The 19917-nt window shown below is 39.7% G+C and overlaps 1 protein-coding gene across 1 annotated transcript; it reads right to left on the bottom strand.

Moving 5' to 3' along the window:
* Window positions 1-2734: 2734 nt before the first annotated feature.
* On the bottom strand, window positions 2735-14037 carry LOC139723415 (adhesion G-protein coupled receptor G2-like; the record flags this gene model as incomplete). Its single annotated transcript, XM_071634661.1, has 6 exons — window positions 2735-3419; window positions 3975-4050; window positions 4672-4943; window positions 6437-6561; window positions 10539-10636; window positions 13998-14037. Coding segments are annotated over 6 exons (1296 nt in total), but the record flags the coding sequence as incomplete, so codon positions are not given.
* Window positions 14038-19917: the final 5880 nt, after the last annotated feature.

Raw genomic sequence — 19917 nt, 5'->3', positions numbered from 1 at the left:
ACTTTGTCGGAGAAAATGCTTCATGAAATGCCCCCCAGAAGAAACAAGAAATACGTCCAGCTCTACAAACGAACTAAAAAAAAACTATATTAGCTTCAAATTTGCCGATAATGAAATTCAAACCTTTTCTTTCATCATAATTGGGCATTATCTTTGGCCTCCATGATTTTGTTTTGGGTTTTGTTTTTTGTTTTTTGGACAGAAGGCGCTGTTAGCCGCCCATAGCTTCTCGGACAGTGGGCAGTATTACCACGCCGTTGTTTACCATCAAACCAGCGAACCATTGCACCACAATGTATGATAATGGTCGCGTACTCAGAGGCGGGCGAGCGTCAGACCGTCTGAGCAAACGAACATAATACTACAGCCCGTTTAATCTATGCTTTTATAAAATGGGTTCAAGAATGTAGCCAATAGGAAGCGCTGAAATGAGACACACCTCCTTCCTTTACTTCAGTACAACTGCACTGCCTGTAATCCTATGGTAGATTGCCGATCGTCTGTGCGCGCGGCGGCTCCTTTGATGAATTGCATGCATACGCGTACGCGCTGTCAATCCTGTAAACAACTTCTAGTTCGGGCTGCCGGCCGGCGGCCGGCCTGTCTTCCCTTTATTGTGCATAACATATGTGGCGTACGTACGTATACTGTACTATACGTACACTTTGTACAGTACAGTAGACCAAGCGTTATGGGACCGGACGCGTACATGGAGTCACTTTGAAGAGCAAATCCAACGATTTAGCAGGTTAATTCTCACGCCGTTTTCAGAGTATGTTGTCTAGTAGGCCTATATGAGGAGTCTATATCAAGTCTTTAAGGTAAAGGGTGCATATTCTATGTAAAATAAGTAAGTTTTCATGCGGGTGTCCGGAAACCCAACCCCCCATTATACTAAATACTGTATGTGCGGGACTTCCGCGAGTGCGACGTGCGTAAAAGTTTGGGACGAACATCTTCGGACGTCTTGACCCACAAAGGTACGTGAAAAACGCTGAAAAATGATGTTAGTTTTCGAATTTTCGACCCATTTTATAAAACAAATGATGCACAGGATTATTTCGTGGCGTTAGTGTAGGCGTAGCTCACTCTCGGGTATTTACAATGTAGTGCAACATGCACTCGGCTTCGCCTCGTGCATGTTTCACAATTGTAAATACCCTCGAGTGCACTACGCCTACACTAACGCACTCTATCCTGTGCATCATTAGTATAATATAGTAAAATCTTCTCATGAGAGAATTAGTTACTTGATCTTTTCCTTTCCAGGCTTCGTTGAACACCGCAGTAATTTGAAGTAGAGAGAATTATGCTAAGAACATTCGTGGTGGTTGTTGTTGTTAGTGGTGTTTTTATGTTTTGTTTAGTGTGTGTGCTTTGTTTTACTTTGCTTTTTTTTTTTTGCATATGTTTGCTTAATGAAATCCATGACCGCCGAATGTTGCATCCTGGCAAGGTTACCTGGCATGTCTATCCACAATTTTATCTTTGAAACAAATATTACGTCATCCTAGGTGTCAGGCCCTGTCAGCTGCTTGTTTCATCCAAGTTTTCCCGATGTCGCGCAAAGACAATATAAGGACTCTTAGTACAATTTGTATTCCTCTGTAAGTGCAAGAGCTTAATAATGGCATATTTACAGTTTTTATATGACATGTAGAGTTCATTTAAATTCGTTACACATTTTTAGCGATAGTCATCCAAATGCATGAAGTGATGAACTTGTTGCAAATATTAAGAAAAAATAACATCACCAATAGTTTTTATTATATCGCCACTTGTGAAAATATCATACTGAATATAAATATATATTACAGCCCCAAAAAATGAAAAAGATACAGGCCTATATATTGTAATGATAAAGAGAAGAACGATCTGAGACGGCAAAAGTACATCTCACGAACAAGCGTTGTCGACTTCACAAGGGTTTATGTTTCGTGAAAGTACAAACTTGGTTATCACTAGTAAAAGGAGAACATGTGTTTAGCCGTGAGTCTTACTCTCACGGCAGAGGGGTTGATTATGAGGGAATACGGGAAAGTCACTTTTCTTTCTTTCTATACATTATTTTTGTTTTCATATTGTTTTAGATGTATTCATACTCATAGTCATTCATCTGCGGTTATCAACACTGTAATTGTCACAATGGAATGTTGACTGTATCAAGGCATATTATCAGTTAACTAGACAGTATTTTCGTATCAGATTTCTCACAAGTAATGGCATATGGACAATGTAATGAAATAGTCTCATGACTTGTTTCCATTTTTTTTTTTTTTGCGCCTCTTTGACAACATATGGCAGAATTAGTTTCATGTCACCAAAGTTCACGATCACATGTACACTAAACAAAACCCTCTGGATCATTGGAACAATTCTAAATCAAGAACTATTTCGTACGAAAAGATAATGTTCTTCTACAAATTGTCCTTTTTAAATTCTCCTTTTAAAAGTTCTGATCTAAGGGCCATGTTAAGACATTTGTACATAATTATGTTATAAATGGAAATAGAGACTTTAGTCCGCTATAAACTTTGGCATCATGGGCCTCTTATCACTGGATGTAGACATTTTTAGTTTTCTTGCTGTGGGTTTGACGAGCTACACGTGAAAGCATTTCACCTTTACGAGATGACAACATTAAGGTCAAAAGCGCATGTAAAATTGAATCCGCCAAAGTTTTCTATACTCTTCAGAGGTTCCCCTTCATGTCCATAGTGCACACGAGATGGTCTTAGCAAGTCCGCATTTCTTGTGTTGATCCCTTGATCCTGACGTTGAGAAGGCGAACGTCCGTCACAGATCGTCGTTTGTTGTTGTTGTTGCAGTTGTTGCTGTTCGGAACATGTCCTTCCTTGAGGAAATGAATTGAAGTACCATCAGACGTCTTCCTCGTGACACTCTCCGTAGAGTTCCTCTTCGAGCTCGACGTCGATCTCGTATCACCAGTAATGAGTCGTTCCGCGTCCCTGCGCTCTTTGCTCGCGTTCGTGACCGTGTTCTTCTGTCCCGCCGCCTGGGAGGAGCTGCGCCGCTGCTTCTCAATGTTGGTGGTGTGGTTCTTGCAGCAGATGGTCCACGACCGTAGCGCCTCTGGGTAGAGGGCGCAGCGAAACAGAAAGATGAAGAAACCCTGCATCGGGTTGATGATGCAGACGAGATAGGTGAAGACCAACGTGGTGCCCTCAACGGCGAAGAAGCCCAGGACCCACGTGATTCCTAGCAGGAATGTGACGCTGAGCGCGCAGCCGATGTGCGTTCTGCGCACGCCCTTCGATGTACCGTGCAGGTCCTTCTTGGTACTGCACACAGTGCGGAGGACCATCGAAAAGACGACGAAGTTGGCGAGGAGAAGCAGACAGCACGGACCCAAGTAGCCCGCGTAGTAAACATAGGGGTTGGTTCTCGATAACATACATCTGTAAAATTAATAAAGATATGCAAGTAATGATACAATGATGAAAAACCTATTGCGGTGCCACAAATGCTTTTGTTAGTACGTGTATTTACTATTTCTACTACTTCTGAGTCCACCATTACATTTCTTCCTATTACTACTCCTAATATCACTTGCTACTACGATTTCTACTGCAGTAACTACTACTACTATTTACAAACAATACTACCACTGCTCCTACTTCTACCTTTGCTACAGATGTCATATTTCTAATTGCACTACCACCTTTTGTTGTAATACCATGTGTTGTAAAATGTAATACTGCTAATTAAAATACCTATATTATACTATTAAGAGCCTACTCCTACTTCTGATATTGGTACTACATCGACTAATAGAATTGCTACTTCCACTGTTGCTATCAGTGAGTAACACTCTTAAGACTAACACTCTTACTTCTATTTCTACTGCTACTACAACAACTCGTGATATTACGGTCACTTCTAATACCCCTCCTTTGACTGTTATCATACTACATGTACTCATTTTTCTACTTCAAGTATGATTTTCTTCTCACATGTCGTGGGTCGGGAGATTCCTGTACATGTTGATATCCAAACCGCCAATAATGATCACTGGTAAAGCTGGCAGGCCTGCCGAAAAAAAAGGAAGAAATAGAAAAAAACAAAACATAAAAATTAATTTCCGTTTTGTCACACAGGCTGTATGTCATCGTCATTGATATCTTTCAAAGTGTTATAGGGAATTCCTAATATGATAGAGAAAATGTATACCTTTAAAGACACAAGTTGCTTTATCATTAAAAGTATGTATAATGTATAAAGGACAATGATATTTCATATGTAATTGTCATCGGTTGGGGCACATCTTTGAACCCTCGTCATTGCTTTGAAACAAAAACTCATCAGTATTTTCACTGGAATTTCTTCCAGGCTTACATGCATATAGGTTCTTGTCAAGCTTATCAAGCAAGATTTATGGAGAATCACGCTGTAGTTTGACATAGAAAGAGATCAGTATACTTAATTGTTTACAGGTGGCTTGAATAGGTCGTTTGTTTGTTGGGGAGGGGATATTGATACATTTTTATGCATTACCAAACCTGTCTTGTAAAAGACAAAATGTATTTGGCCCATGCCAACTATAGAGTTACAATGAAAAGAAGAAACATAGCACACGTCGAAAGCGCGTGTTCTGACATAATACACATAAGTAGCAAGAGCAAAGCAGCCAAAATATCATTGTTCTCTTACCCCAGGCAATGATGGCGCCCTTTAGCACAAAGTGGGTAGCGGTGTTTTTGTGAAACACCTGCACCAATGTTCGATACATGTTCACCGCCTCCATGCCCATCCAGAGGAACGTGCTGAGCACCAGGTAATGGAGCACCATGGCGACCGCCTTGCACGCCATGCGATTCTGGTTCACGGGGGGTAAGGTGTCCACGACGAAGGCGACGTTGAGCCCGAGGAGCGAGAAGCTGAGATTGAGAAGGATCTTGCCCGAGGCAGTGCGGCGTAGGATTCTGGACAGAGTACGTGTGAGTGGAAAGGAAAATCAACCCAGTTATCGGCCTACTTCCCGGTATAGGTTTCCTACTGCAAGCGCTCATGTGCTGACGACCAAACACACACGAACATACATCCTTTCATACGTACATAATAATACATACTTGGATAGACATGGGACCCTACATAGGGCCTCCGCACATACACAAGAACAAGACATATACATGCATACATACACTCAGTATCCCCCTCCCCCATATTATTATTTATTACAATATCATACATACATGTATACAGTATCATATACATACACATACATATCTTACCAGTAGTTTACATCATTCCAAATATTTTTTCGAACGATACATCTCTCCTTGCTGTCTTTTCTCCTCTTCCTCCTACTCCTCCTCCACAAACTTTAATATCTCTCCTGTTTTGTTTTCTCTCCTTTTTACATCAAACAAACCGTTACCAAATGCTTACTGCAAAAACTGGCGTGATGTCACTGATTTCATCTGCTATAGAGCGTCCATTGGCAATTGGCCTTTCAATAACGTGTTACATGTACATGTTTCATAGGTCTCCACTGACTTACTTTCCCTGAAGGATGAGCTAATAATGTAAATTTGTTGACTCTACTGTTTCATGTTGTTTCATTACCTTGCATATTGTTCCCTATGAAAAAAAAAAAGGAATCAGCATCCTGATGTTTTGCGGTGTATTTTTTGCGATGTTTTGATACGGACGATGTCTTCCATTACCGTATTATCATCATTATTTCAATGATGATATTATACAAATCAAAGCAACATGAAGGACAAACGTGCGAAAACATCTTGCTACCAGATGACTTTGAAAAGACAAGACACTCCACTACTTCGTTTCGTTTATTTAATTTCCAACACATATGATCATATTGTATATATGTATGTATATATATATATATATATATATAGTGCGCTTAGAAACATCCGTATTAAGCGCCTTATAAATGTATTGTATTATTATTATTATCACAACATTTGAATGCCCATATATTAATGATACAACAATGCAATGAAAAACAAACAATGAACCATAATACATAATACAATCTTGTAATAATTTCAAGACAAGTACAGGGGGAAATGGTTGGCAATGGAGGGGACTGCTAAAAAAAAAACAGAGCTTGTAGTCTGCAGTCCCCTCATAAAAAAACTGTATTTACAAAACTGATAAAACAAGGAAAAGAAAGTAAAGTAAGACACAGACGAAGTACACACATACAGACACATTAACAAACACGTACCATAATACACGTGCCTGCAATGGTTGAGGACAATTTGCGAAAGTAAACAATAACCCTCAAAAATCATTTGCTTAAAACAAGTGAATTTGAGATAACAGAAGGCGACGTTTCATCAAAGGCTATGAAACCGAAAGTGACAAATTTTCCCGGTATCCCCTACCCCCCCCCCCCCCATTCCTCCGCAAGGGCTATTCAAGGAAGAAAGATGCGGATTCCACTTACTTGAACACGGAGTAGGTGAGAATGGTAGCCGAGAGCCCGATGATGGAGCAGGCTGTCCCGAGGTGAGAGATGATCTTGAGTGGCAGGTGGTGCTTTTCGGGAATAGGATTGGAGTATCCGGTATCCTGGTAATGACACGTTAACATAAATCAAGAGTGTTTGCAAACAGGCAATCTATTATGCTCCTGGCGTTCTATTCACCTGCGTTTGTTTCTGTTCTACGGTTTTCTTGTGGTCATCTCTTTTAATAGCATACTGGTATCTTCTAGCTAGGAGGTACCTTCTTGTTATGACTAATGGATACTGTGAAGTTTTATGATACAGTAGTACATAAACATGTGAATGTTAATGGTCCCTATAGCACGGCGCAGACCAGAGTAAAGGCGATGTGTTTCCTCTTCTTGGTTTTTTTCCCCCAGTGAATTCATTTACAGAGACAACTTGCAGGGAAATCAATTAAAGGAACAAGTCATAAAATAGAAGTTCACGTTCATATACATGTGAATTGAGAGATCGCAGCAAATGTTAATAGAACACAATAATCAGTGAGAGTTTGAGGAGAATAGGACAATCCATTCAAAAGTTATACATTTTTGAAACTTTAGTGTCGCCATCGCTAGATGAGAAGATTACTACAGCTTGTGATGTCACATGACTTGTGTAGAACAATATAAAGAAAATACAAAGAAAATGTTACATATTTTCACTTTTCTCGCATAACAAAGGAACACTGGACTTGCCTCTTTCAGAAAGCAGGTGGAATAATTCTACACTTAACATTCAAGGGAATGTATACTTTATTAAAAAAAAGAAATTATGTGAAATTCTCTTTATATTTTCATTATATCGTTTTACGCGTGTGACATCACACACTATAGTAGTCTTCTCACCCAGTGACTGCGCAGAAACTTCAAAAATTCATGACTTTTGAACAGATTGTCCGATTTTTCTCAAACGTCACTGACGTTTTCTACTAATATTGCTGCATTCACTCTAATACACAATGTACATGAAGGTGAACTTGTCCTTTAAGATAGCTCTTAAAAGTTGTAAGTGGCGGCGGCACAGTACGGATGTTTGAGTAACATTGGATGAACAGGTGCACTGTATGTTCAGAGCAAACAAGTACAGACTCGAACATGTAAAATATAACGACGACATTAATTTTATTTCTTTCACAGCTGCCATCCCCCCCCCCCCTCCCCACTTCCTCACCTCAGAGTCGCCAGAAATTCAAAGCAAGATGCATGTCTTGGTCTAAGAAATCCCACAGCATAAACGAATGTAGAAAGAACAATCCTCTTCAAAAACCAGTATGATTACTTTTTCAGGTAAAATAGTCGGTGTACTTACAGGCACAATGTGAGCAGTACATGAAATGAGAATTCGTGCGTTGTCAACAGCCTGGTTGTTTTAATGCGTAATCACAATGGAGAACTTGCCAATCATGTGCTTCTCGATTTGAGTTTTAATGTATTCATCTTAAATACTAAATGAAAATCTCACGTGTAAGACGGGACGTGTCTTTGTAAAAAAATGTGAACACATGAATTATTCAGCCAGAGAGCCCTCTGGTTTCTCCAGTCTTTTTTTTTTATTATCATTCTTTGTGTAATACCTCTTCTCTTCATATTAGCGAGCTTCAGATCTGCGATGCGAACGCTGAGACGGCCTAGCCTCCTGGGTTGGACAATGAAAACAGCTATCTCGAGGTAGTACAGAACACCATTTTTTGCCTAATCAACGTCGTGATGTTAGCGATCGCGCCGCAGATCTCAAGCTCGGTATCATTCATCCATGAAGCTGTTTCAAGCAGTAGCGTTAAGTTATTTACTTCAGGAATCTCGATGGTTTCGAGCGAAGCAATAAAGAAGAGAAACCGAAATCGTGACGCACCTCTAACTATCAAAACTTCTTTGAAAACTTCTTATCCCAATGGCAGGTGCATTGGCAGAACGTCGGGGAGAAAATATACAGCGAGAATACAGAGGTCATCATGAGATCTACGAAAACGGATATGGCAAGCGACGGATGGGCATTTTCCATTATTTTTTTTTTTATTGCTCTTATTTACTGGCACCATCTCGGTGCTTGTCATGACCCCGCATTTCAAAATTGTTTTCACTGCAATCGCTCCTTTCTCTATAAACACACATGAATAATCATGAAGCATATATCGTTAAGATGCGTCGGGAAACGCAGGTTCCCCTTGTTTGACACGTCATTCTGTATGTGCGGAAAAAGAGGCGTGTAATTGCATCGCAAGTGGAGAACCTATACGGGCCGAGCCTTTTCATCATTTCACTTTGGATTTTTTTTTCTCTCTGTCTTTCTGTCTTGGGCCTCTTTCAAGGCCGTATGAAGGGGGTCTTGTCGACTCGGGCAACTTATCTGTGTCGAAGCAATATCCGAGGGAATACTTATTATCACCCTCGCTCCGAGAGGAGTGGATGTACAAATAACTGTAATGCGTTTCCTGAAATTACGTGATACACCCTGAACCCGTGGGAAGTTGGATGTCATGATAAATGAGACCAAACATCTTACTGGCTCGATATTTACTGCGGACTCTAGTCACTACGGGCGTGATATTTACAGCGGACCCGAGCTCTCCCATTTCTCCGTGGAGCTTAACCTTTACAGGTATCCGTTGTCATGAAACCTAAAAGCCCGGGTCAAAATGTTCCTGTCTGTAATAAAGGAAGAGAAGATTATGGGGAGGAGAAAAAGAAGAGGGAATTATAAGACGAAGGGTGGCTTGGCAAAGACAGATAGATAACAAAAGGTAGAATGACAAGCTGAAGACATTAAAAAAAGGAAGGAAGACAGGAGAGTGTAAAGACGACACGAAAAAGACAAACGAAGAAGGGCGACAGACAAAAACGCAATAGATATGATCTCAAAGAGTGACATGATACGACTTGTAGGAACAGCAGAAAAGAAAATGTTATTGTGTCACGACTGATGCAACTCACGAGTTTGCAAATCCGCCCATGACAAGCTAGTTCCCCCCAATGAGCCGGGCCTATCTCGGGTGGCAGAGATGGACGAGCCGCCGTTTCCTCCAGCGATATGTTCACCCTGACGAATCGATGGTCTCGATATAAGAATTGATTAGGCGAGTGAGTCGTGGATGGGAATGAGGCGTACAGTAGAAGCAGCAGAACGAATTGATTTTGCGCTTCATTTTCAGACCGGGGCTCGCGTAATCGCTTCTATATAATCGAGTTGATCATGGCACGTAATTCACCGTCGTTGTAGAGTCAAAAAGAACAAGGGAGAGAGAGAGACAGACAGACAGACAAACAGACATACAGACAGACATATAGACAGACAGAAAGACAGATAGACACACACAGAGAGGAAGAGAAAGAGAGGGAGAGTGAGGGAGCAATGACTCTTTACTGATGTTTGCTGAAGATAGTCTGCTTGATACGTTGATTTACCCGTAATGTATATCTGCTTCGTCTGTATTAGGGAAGTGTACAGCAGGCTCAACTACACACGATACCATTTTCCGGTCCAACTTTTCGCTCTCTTCATCTCATATACGGACATGAAACATTGATTACCATTTCAGAACTGTCGAGAACGAATCCCTTGAAATGTGTTTTTTTTTTCCCAAAAGAGAGATAGGACTTTTGACTCCACAAAATCTGGTAGAATCATACCGAACATAATCTATTCATTCACGCCATCTTATTCTCCAAATGAAATATATGACGACTGAGACATTTTTTATATAGGTATAGCGACGGTATTTTTACACTTTTGATTGACATCTGATAACCGTTGAATCATTCAAGACAGTTCTCTTTCCTGAACCCTTTCGCACATCAGTTTATAATATAATGTACTATTTTCATTACGCTGTCATTTACGTAACCCGAATGCTATTTTATACGCACGCACACGTTTCGCTGCAATAGGAACGAGGTATTATGCATTTTGCACACTTAAAAATTGCGCTAAATAATGTTGCGTGCAAGCAACACCGGAGCATTATCTAAAGGCATGACCTAAGATAAGTAAAAACCTCTAATGCCTGGGTTAATCGTCAACGAAAAGTGAAAAAATGCGATGAATCAAGATGCTATCTTACCAAGATGACAGCAAAATAGGTCAGGTGATCCGAGGAGCACTTGGTCTTATTGGAGTCAGACGAAATCACTGAAAGACCATCACGATCCCAGCGCTTTTCTGGAGAAATTAAAAAAGAAGGAATTCTCATCCGCATAATTTCACATTGACATTCTGAAGATTTGTTGTTTTTTGTTTGTGTGTATTTTTTTTCTTCAAGGTTTTGACATACAGAAGGGAGAGAACCCATCTCATTTACTTTGACTGTTGTGACATCATTAATCTTCAAACGAATAGGACAGCAAAGAGAGAGTGCCACAACAACCGACAGAAACAGCGAACTTCTCAAAACGGGTACAGTGCAATCATCGAGAAAGCAACAGAAATTAACAAGCATTTAAATCAATTTTGATCGATCACTGCTGACGCATTCCTCGACTTTACAAAATGAAGTTCATTTAAGGTTATTCATTCTGCATTCCTGCTGTCGTTGGAACTAAACAAAGAACGCAGAACAACAACTCAAATTGTCCGTTTCTTGCTTGTCACAGGATTTTAATATACACGACAAAGGAGCCCCCTACACACACACACACACACACACGCGCGCGCGCGCGCGCGCACACACACACACACACACATTACACATCCACGTTAGTCGTAGCGTCCATTTCATTCATGCCGTATCGTGGAAGTACAATGATATTATACAAATGATGCACAGGATAGAGTGCGTTAGTGTAGGCGTAGTGCACTCGAGGGTATTTACAATTGTGAAACATGCACGAGGCGAAGCCGAGTGCATGTTGCACTACATTGTAAATACCCGAGAGTGAGCTACGCCTACACTAACGCCACGAAATAATCCTGTGCATCATTTGTTTTATAAAATGGGTCGAAAATTCGAAAACTAACATCATTTTTCAGCGTTTTTCACGTACCTTTGTGGGTCAAGACGTCCGAAGATGTTCGCCCCAAACTTTTACGCACGTCGCACTCGCGGAAGTCCCGCACATACAGTATAAGTATAATGGGGGGTTGGGTTTCCGGACACCCGCATGAAAACTTACTTATTTTACATAGAATATGCACCCTTTACCTTAAAGACTTGATATAGACTCCTCATATAGGCCTACTAGACAACATACTCTGAAAACGGCGTGAGAATTAACCTGCTAAATCGTTGGATTTGCTCTTCAAAGTGACTCCATGTACGCGTCCGGTCCCATAACGCTTGGTCTACTGTACTGTACAAAGTGTACGTATAGTACAGTATACGTACGTACGCCACATATGTTATGCACAAGGGAAGACAGGCCGGCCGGCCGGCAGCCCGAACTAGAAGTTGTTTACAGGATTGACAGCGCGTACGCGTATGCAATTCATCAAAGGAGCCGCCGCGCGCACAGACGATCGGCAATCTACCATAGGATTACAGGCAGTGCAATTGTACTGAAGTAAAGGAAGGAGGTGTGTCTCATTTCAGCGCTTCCTATTGGCTACATTCTTGAACCCATTTTATAAAATATATTATAAAATGGGTTCAAGAATGTAGCCAATAGGAAGCGCTGAAATGAGACACACCTCCTTCCTTTACTTCAGTACAACTGCACTGCCTGTAATCCTATGGTAGATTGCCGATCGTCTGTGCGCGCGGCGGCTCCTTTGATGAATTGCATGCATACGCGTACGCGCTGTCAATCCTGTAAACAACTTCTAGTTCGGGCTGCCGGCCGGCCGGCCTGTCTTCCCTTGTGCATAACATATGTGGCGTACGTACGTATACTGTACTATACGTACACTTTGTACAGTACAGTAGACCAAGCGTTATGGGACCGGACGCGTACATGGAGTCACTTTGAAGAGCAAATCCAACGATTTAGCAGGTTAATTCTCACGCCGTTTTCAGAGTATGTTGTCTAGTAGGCCTATATGAGGAGTCTATATCAAGTCTTTAAGGTAAAGGGTGCATATTCTATGTAAAATAAGTAAGTTTTCATGCGGGTGTCCGGAAACCCAACCCCCCATTATACTAAATACTGTATGTGCGGGACTTCCGCGAGTGCGACGTGCGTAAAAGTTTGGGACGAACATCTTCGGACGTCTTGACCCACAAAGGTACGTGAAAAACGCTGAAAAATGATGTTAGTTTTCGAATTTTCGACCCATTTTATAAAACAAATGATGCACAGGATTATTTCGTGGCGTTAGTGTAGGCGTAGCTCACTCTCGGGTATTTACAATGTAGTGCAACATGCACTCGGCTTCGCCTCGTGCATGTTTCACAATTGTAAATACCCTCGAGTGCACTACGCCTACACTAACGCACTCTATCCTGTGCATCATTTGTATATCAATAGTGTTGGATGTCAGGTTGTAAAGGGGTGCAAGATGGGGCAATGTTTCTTTTAGACTGGCATGGCGGAGGGGGGGGGGGGCGCAAAAAAAATACGGAGATTAAAACAACTTTTCTCTTCTCTTACGCTCAAGAAGAATGAAAAAAGATATTGTGTTTATTCAAGTCATGGCGTCAACTCGAAAATCAGAAGATTAAACTGAAAGCACTACCATTGATATACTTTTTAACATCCCTACAAGCAAGGAAGAGTGCCCATGTTTGCTCTTTAAATTTGTTATCAAATTCAGAAGATAAAGAAAGCGTCTAGACAACAGGCGTCAACACATTACATGTTGTCGGTATGCCATCGTTATCTTCCTCGTCAGAAATAGGAGATGTTTGCAATCAATTTTCATTCATGCAGAGTCCGAGATCCTCCCGGCGTTTTCTTTATTCGGCGTGGCTATATCGTCAATCTTTACGACTCTAGCACACATGGGCGCCTCACTTGAGTCAACTGTGCTGCTTTGCTCTGTCATGTTCTTTTACTATTTTTTGCTCTTGTCTGCAAGTCAGTGCGGCTTTTCTGCTGTCTAAACATCGAACGTTCTACTTTTATTTGGATGATACCATTTAAAAAAAAAATAAGTGAAAAAAGCAAACAAGCATATTTTGAGTAAATCTAGATAGTATCACCAATTTCGTCTTCCACATCACAGCTAAATTGGCGTAAATGTAATACTTTTTTTTTGTCATTTGTACAAGTGGACAAATGAAACAAACTGAAGCTGAAACAGAAAACAAAAACGACTGATTTATGAGAATCGAAAGTGCAATAATGAAAAATCTATCAAAATCGGACATAAAATGAAAGACAACTGGACTTTCTGAGCTTAACTTGATTTTACGCAAAATTATATTGGTGATCGCAGTGATAACCATCAAATCAAGAAGAGGCGACGTCTTTTGTACTTGTTAGCAGTTACAAAAAAAAGGTTATAAGAATCACTCAGCATCCAAATAAAACCATCCCCTTTGAGTTCAAAACTTCGAATTTTATGCGTGAGCTGTCCTTGTGTATTGGCGGTTATTTTCTAGATAAGTCAAATTCGAAATCTGCGAACGTACGAAATGTATACTCACCGGTTTCATTCCAGTACACGCAGGTATAATTCTTGTCATCCTGTAAGCAAGAAATGAAACACAAGTCAGACTAGTTGCAAAGTGTAGCTACAGATCAAATGCATCGATTAAATACAGCACGTTATCGACCACTGTGTGGTTACCTGGAATGATGACTGCTTGAAAATGATTATCACAAGCACTGCAATACCATTTCTCAATACTCGTTGCCATAGTTACAGCATAATGATATCTCTCATAATGGCTTTATACGCCATAAAGTAGTTTTTCGAGATTTTTGCTGCTATCATAGGCCTCTGTAATGAAAAGAAAGAGGCATGAAGAGAGGCATTTTTTCTTTTCTTTTGCCTTTGCTCGAGTTCCCTGGTTTTTTAGTCCACACATTTTTTTCTTTTCTACGTCATGGCTCGTTAAAGAGATGACCGTTATTCATGAGTTTGGACTAAGAGTGTCATTTTCCAGGGTATTATCCAGGCTCGTTATGAAGATGACCATAATTCATGAAGTTTGGACTTGGAAGTGTTGCTATCCAGGGCACCCTCTTAGCCTTCAGCACTGCTGATCCGGAAGATTCTGCCATCATCATCATCACCACAGGCGTGCAGTGCTATAGGTACCTATTTCTATCCTACACCAAGTCCTGAGTGAAAGGGGTCATCGTAAGTGCAATATCTTATCTATGGATGTACGCATTGTGATGGATTTGAATCCAGGATATTCTGTTCGAAAGCCCAATGCCTTACATCCACTCTACCACACGCAGCGCTAGCTGGTACCTTTGCGTTACACCTCATTCACAGCAAAGCACATAATCGCTGCTCTTTTGAATATAAGTTTCATGGACACATAGTAAGCACACAACGTAAGTCATCCACGCATCATAGCACATGCACACACACACACACACACACACACACACACACACACACAAACAAACAAGTGAGTAATCATTCATTTTAATTCTCGAACATGTTGAAAGTGCAAACTATAAAAACGATATTACTTTTTCTGACAAATAGGTTTGTCACTTCCGAACATTTAACTGACCAAAAAAAAAAAAAAAAACCTAAACACATCAAGCCATTACATACATTACATAAATAAGAAAAACACATCCATATTCTAATTCATAATAAAACAGTCGAATGGATTGGTAAAACATGCAAGCATCAACCACGATGCTACCTTAAATTCACTTTCCTTGACCGTAGAAAGTACCCTGTTTCTGTATATTATCATTTTTCCGGACCTCCTGATTGCGTTCCCGCTATTCCGTGAGTTAATAGAATGATATTTCTGCAATAAATGCGATAGGATACGCCTCGCTTGATTCCATCGGGTAATCGCGTAAATCCAGGGGCTTTTGGAGGATGCTTAATGGAAGCTATGACGTCATTATGGATCATGGATACAATAAATTCTCCTTCCTTCGGTTTACACTCAGAGAAGTCGTAAAAAAAATTCAAGTACTGTTGAATGCCACGAGGCATGGTTGTACATCATTAAACTTAAAAGTGGTTTTTGATTGCAAAACCTTTAGGACGAATATCGGATATTGTCGTGTAATGAATAGAATATACAGACACTCGGATGACTTTCAATGAACTTATAGTTAAGTGAAACTGACAGAGCTCGGCTGGCATTTATGATGAATCCGATGTCATCGAAAGAATGTGAGAGTTATGAATTGAGAGTCATAACATGACTGCTGTTAATACCACCAGACAAATGAGATATCATGGATCTGACTATATACAAGAGTGCAATGAAACGTCTTCGCACAGAACGGGGCATCAAGTCCATCATGCACTTGTTGTTGTTGTTGATATGATATGGGAATTGCCGATCGTGTGAGTTGATGAGCTAGTGCTGTGAACGCAATGCATTGTGGGTGTATATTAACACGCTCCTCATCTACACAGTGTACTGCAATCAACATCCTGCCAATAGTTATTTGATGTAAACTGTCGGACAATCTCAGACAATGTTCATCGTTGACCCTCATTTTCCCGTTTCTTTAATCAGTAGGGATGAAATACATAAGTATATTCATTTTGTATTATAATTATTGTATATATATATATATATATATATATGCACATATGCATATACGCATTTACTTTATAAGTATATTATGAATATATGCATACATGTATGTATTTATACATATATATACATATATACTGTATATATATATATATATTCATAAATATACATGTATACATGTATATATATACACATACACATGTGTGTGTATGTGTGTGTGTGTGTTCATCTGTCTGTCTGTCTTTCTGCCTCTCGGTTTCTCTGCTGTGAAAATAATCGTATTGAATGTCTTAACCATTAGTGTGAATACGTGATGAAGTGTAGCAATTTCTATCTATCCGACAGAAATGTTGGCATCTTTATCAATGTACTTGATCATCTCCTGAAATCGATGCCGTTTTCAATGGCAAATCAATGTAACGCGAACGGTATGACTGCTTCCAACACATATTTGTGCTGCCTTTTCAATCAAGTATAAAACTTGTACGTTTCCCCAAATTTGTCAGAAGCGTTCACTATACCAATTTAACTATTCCTTTTTGTTCCTTCTCCTACATTGTTATTTCTTGTTCCACCGGAACAGTACGCAATCACATTTAATGCGGGTAATCCATACAAAGTAGAACAGATCAAACACAATTTGCTCCCGCCAACAAAGTTGGTTACTTGATTTAGGTGGTACGAGTCGTATAGTATTTGCTGTATATTCTGGGAAATTTCCTGCGAGAATTTTAGAAGATGTTGAGAAGGTCGTGATAAAAAAACAACAGAAGTGAAAATGAAATTGACTCTGAGTCTCTGGAGAGAGAGCGTACGGTGACATTTTACTTGTATCTTTGCCCGCAACCCCTATATGCAGGCGACCTGGATATTATCTGGTAGGGAGATTCTGGACATGTGTTTGTATTTCAAAGCAAAGTTATGCGAAGAAATGGAATTCCAACTGCGACCATCGACCATTTTGCAAATAAGAACAACAACGTCACTTTCTCGCTGTATTGTAAAAAAAAAAAAAAAGGTTTAACTCTCCTCTTTACATATTCAATTCAGATTGGCACCGAAAAAAGTGGGTAAATTCAATTACGTCCTGTTGGCTTTAGACTCATGGTGCTGTTTCAGGTTTGCCGCCCCCCGTATTCTTTTGAAGATTGCAGGAAATAATCACTGAAAGCATGCCAAGCAGGGTGAAGTTACGAAGTGATTTCTCGTCTCGAAGAATAGATTATTACCATATTGTATCTTTATTCATTAAAAGATATGTCTGCTCTGGTGTTTTATCTTTCTGAACATCTTGTTTTTTCTTATCTGAATATCTTGAATACAGAATAATACATGCCAGTTCCTAATAATCATTCCCTTTTAATCACGGGTAGAAATAATTCAAGGTGGGTCTTGATAACCCGGCATGCAAGTAGGGTATAGTGACGCAACCTTATATGCAGTTTTTTCTTATTAATTCATTTTATACTATAACACCAAATACACATGCGTCATCCCTCCACGACAACAACAACAACAACAACAACAACAACAACAACAACAACAACAACAAACAATTTGCTAACAAGGGAGAAATAATATGAAACGACAAAAAGTAAAAAAAACACGACTTGATCTTTGATGAACAGAGTGAAGCAAATAAAAGATTATTAGAACTTCAGCAAAACTATACCTAATTTGAGAAAGTTATGGAGTAACTACGCGCTTGAAATATTTCAGCACAATGATAGTGATCAAAATCATATAGCATGCAAATTAGCTGATGTGATCATAACATCGCCCAGTAAGTCTCCATTGACCCATACGTTCATATCTTCATTAGATAGCTATAGTGAAAATAAACTCTTCAAAGAAAAATCCAAATATCTTTCACATCAAATGATTTGATGAATAATTAAGCAATGATGTCTATTGAAGGGAGAGGCATATACTTCCTAGATTATCGACGAAAAAGCTTGATCGAGATGATTTTGTGGGCTGCAGATGACTTCGCTGCCCTATCTGACAACATTAAATATTGCAACCTTTAATGAATTTTCGTAGATCAAGTTTCAATTGTTTTGTTGTTCATGCCCCATGATTATGAAACTGCAACCATTGTGTTTGCTTAATTTTTCTTGATCACAATACGAACACGGTGTGAAATTTTTATTCGAACTGGAGAGCACCGCTCTTTTTTTTTTTTTTAATTGATAAGAGGATTAGATGCGGAAAAATAAAGTGCACTACTAAGCATCATGGTCCCTCATTTACGTCATCATTTACAAAAGGTATCTTAACACAAAGGAATTCCTGTTCGGACGTAAACGAAAAAAAAAAAACCCGAGAAGGTTTAGACATAAAGATAAAGAGAGAGAGAGAGCGAGGGGGAAATGTACAAAGAGAAAAAGCGATATGATACAAGGAGAAATCGATTTTTTTAAAAAAGCTACGAAGATGTGAAACATGCAATTGCATGAATACACTTACACTAACCCATTTTCGTGAATTCAAATACATTGAATGTTTTCCCCCTCTGTAAATTCATTTGCACACTGTCATGAGACAACTTGCTCGTAGTTCCATTTCAGATCAATGCACACACATTAAAGCGGGTTGACACACCAAACATAAACATACATTTTCATACCCAGGCAACCTAAAGAAGGCGGACCTTAAATCGCCCTTTATGTGATAGCGTGCAAAACATGTATTGGAAGCAAACAGTTCACACGAATATGTATTTTTTTTCCGAATGGTCCATAGGAGGTTACAAGCTTTTAAATCCTAAAATATCGCCATTCCGAGGTTTGAATAGTTTTCATGTATGCATACAAACATGAAATATTGATGCACCGTCATGTCACGTGACAGTAGGTCCTACTGACATGGCTAGACACGCATTAGTTTTGATGATTTCAGCGGGGTTATTATTATTTTTTAAATCAAACACACTTCTTGCGGTGGTGCTAACGTTTACAATAATACTAACTCCTCTCGTTTTAGATGAAATATGACAAAAGTTCTCAGTACCAAATGCAATTTTTATAATAGCATGACACATTTCTTCCATCTTCTTTCAAATAACACTGAGTTTTGCATATTCTACGACATTTCTTCAGCTTGAGTAAATTCTGAAGTTACGTTGAAGATGAAAGGTGTGGTAATAATCGTGTGTACATTGCTCGCATTTGTGTTCTGTGGCATTGACAGTGTATGGTTATTAAATCAACAACAGCAACGAAACAAGAATATTGGAAATCTACTTTAGATGTTAACACACTTTGTGACTAGCGAATTGCTGCCTTTGGCAGTACTTTAACGAATCTTTGCATTATACATGGGGGAGGGAGGCATATGGCACTGTTATTAGTCATGAAGGCTCACACAAGGGAGCAGCCGTAATGCGCACGCGTTTAACCACGTCAGAATACAAACGCGCACGATCTATAAAAGCCACCAAAATGTGACCACATTTTCCACTACAGATACACAACAAAACAACATGAGAAAAATAAAACTTACTAATGGTTCCAATACTGTTAAATGCGGGCCTCTACTACATCTAGGACTATAATATGGTTTTGTCTGAACGGAAATTAATGCTATACAACTCCAACACAACATTTTTCAGATGTTCATCCTCAACCCGATCCTCAATTCCTTGTAACACAAATACACACGCGCACACATGCAGGTAATAAAGACACACTCATAGTCATACTGACACACCATAAGCTCTACACACCCAGTCATTACCTTTATGAGGGTAATAATTTGTTGCTCCTTTCAAAAGGGACTGTCTGCCAGTAAAATTTTTCTTAGATCAAATTTTAACAGATATCAGGCATATTTTGGCAAGGGTCCTCGCAGTGAATAACTTGGAACATAAACC

The sequence above is a fragment of the Diadema antillarum genome, unplaced genomic scaffold (genome assembly GCF_040938485.1).
Source record: "Diadema antillarum isolate AM-2024a unplaced genomic scaffold, OU_Dant_1.0 scf00000189, whole genome shotgun sequence".
In the NCBI taxonomy this organism is placed as follows: domain Eukaryota; kingdom Metazoa; phylum Echinodermata; class Echinoidea; order Diadematoida; family Diadematidae; genus Diadema; species Diadema antillarum.
The sequence above is the reverse complement of the archived record's forward strand: the minus strand, read 5'-3'. Positions and strand labels throughout refer to the sequence as shown.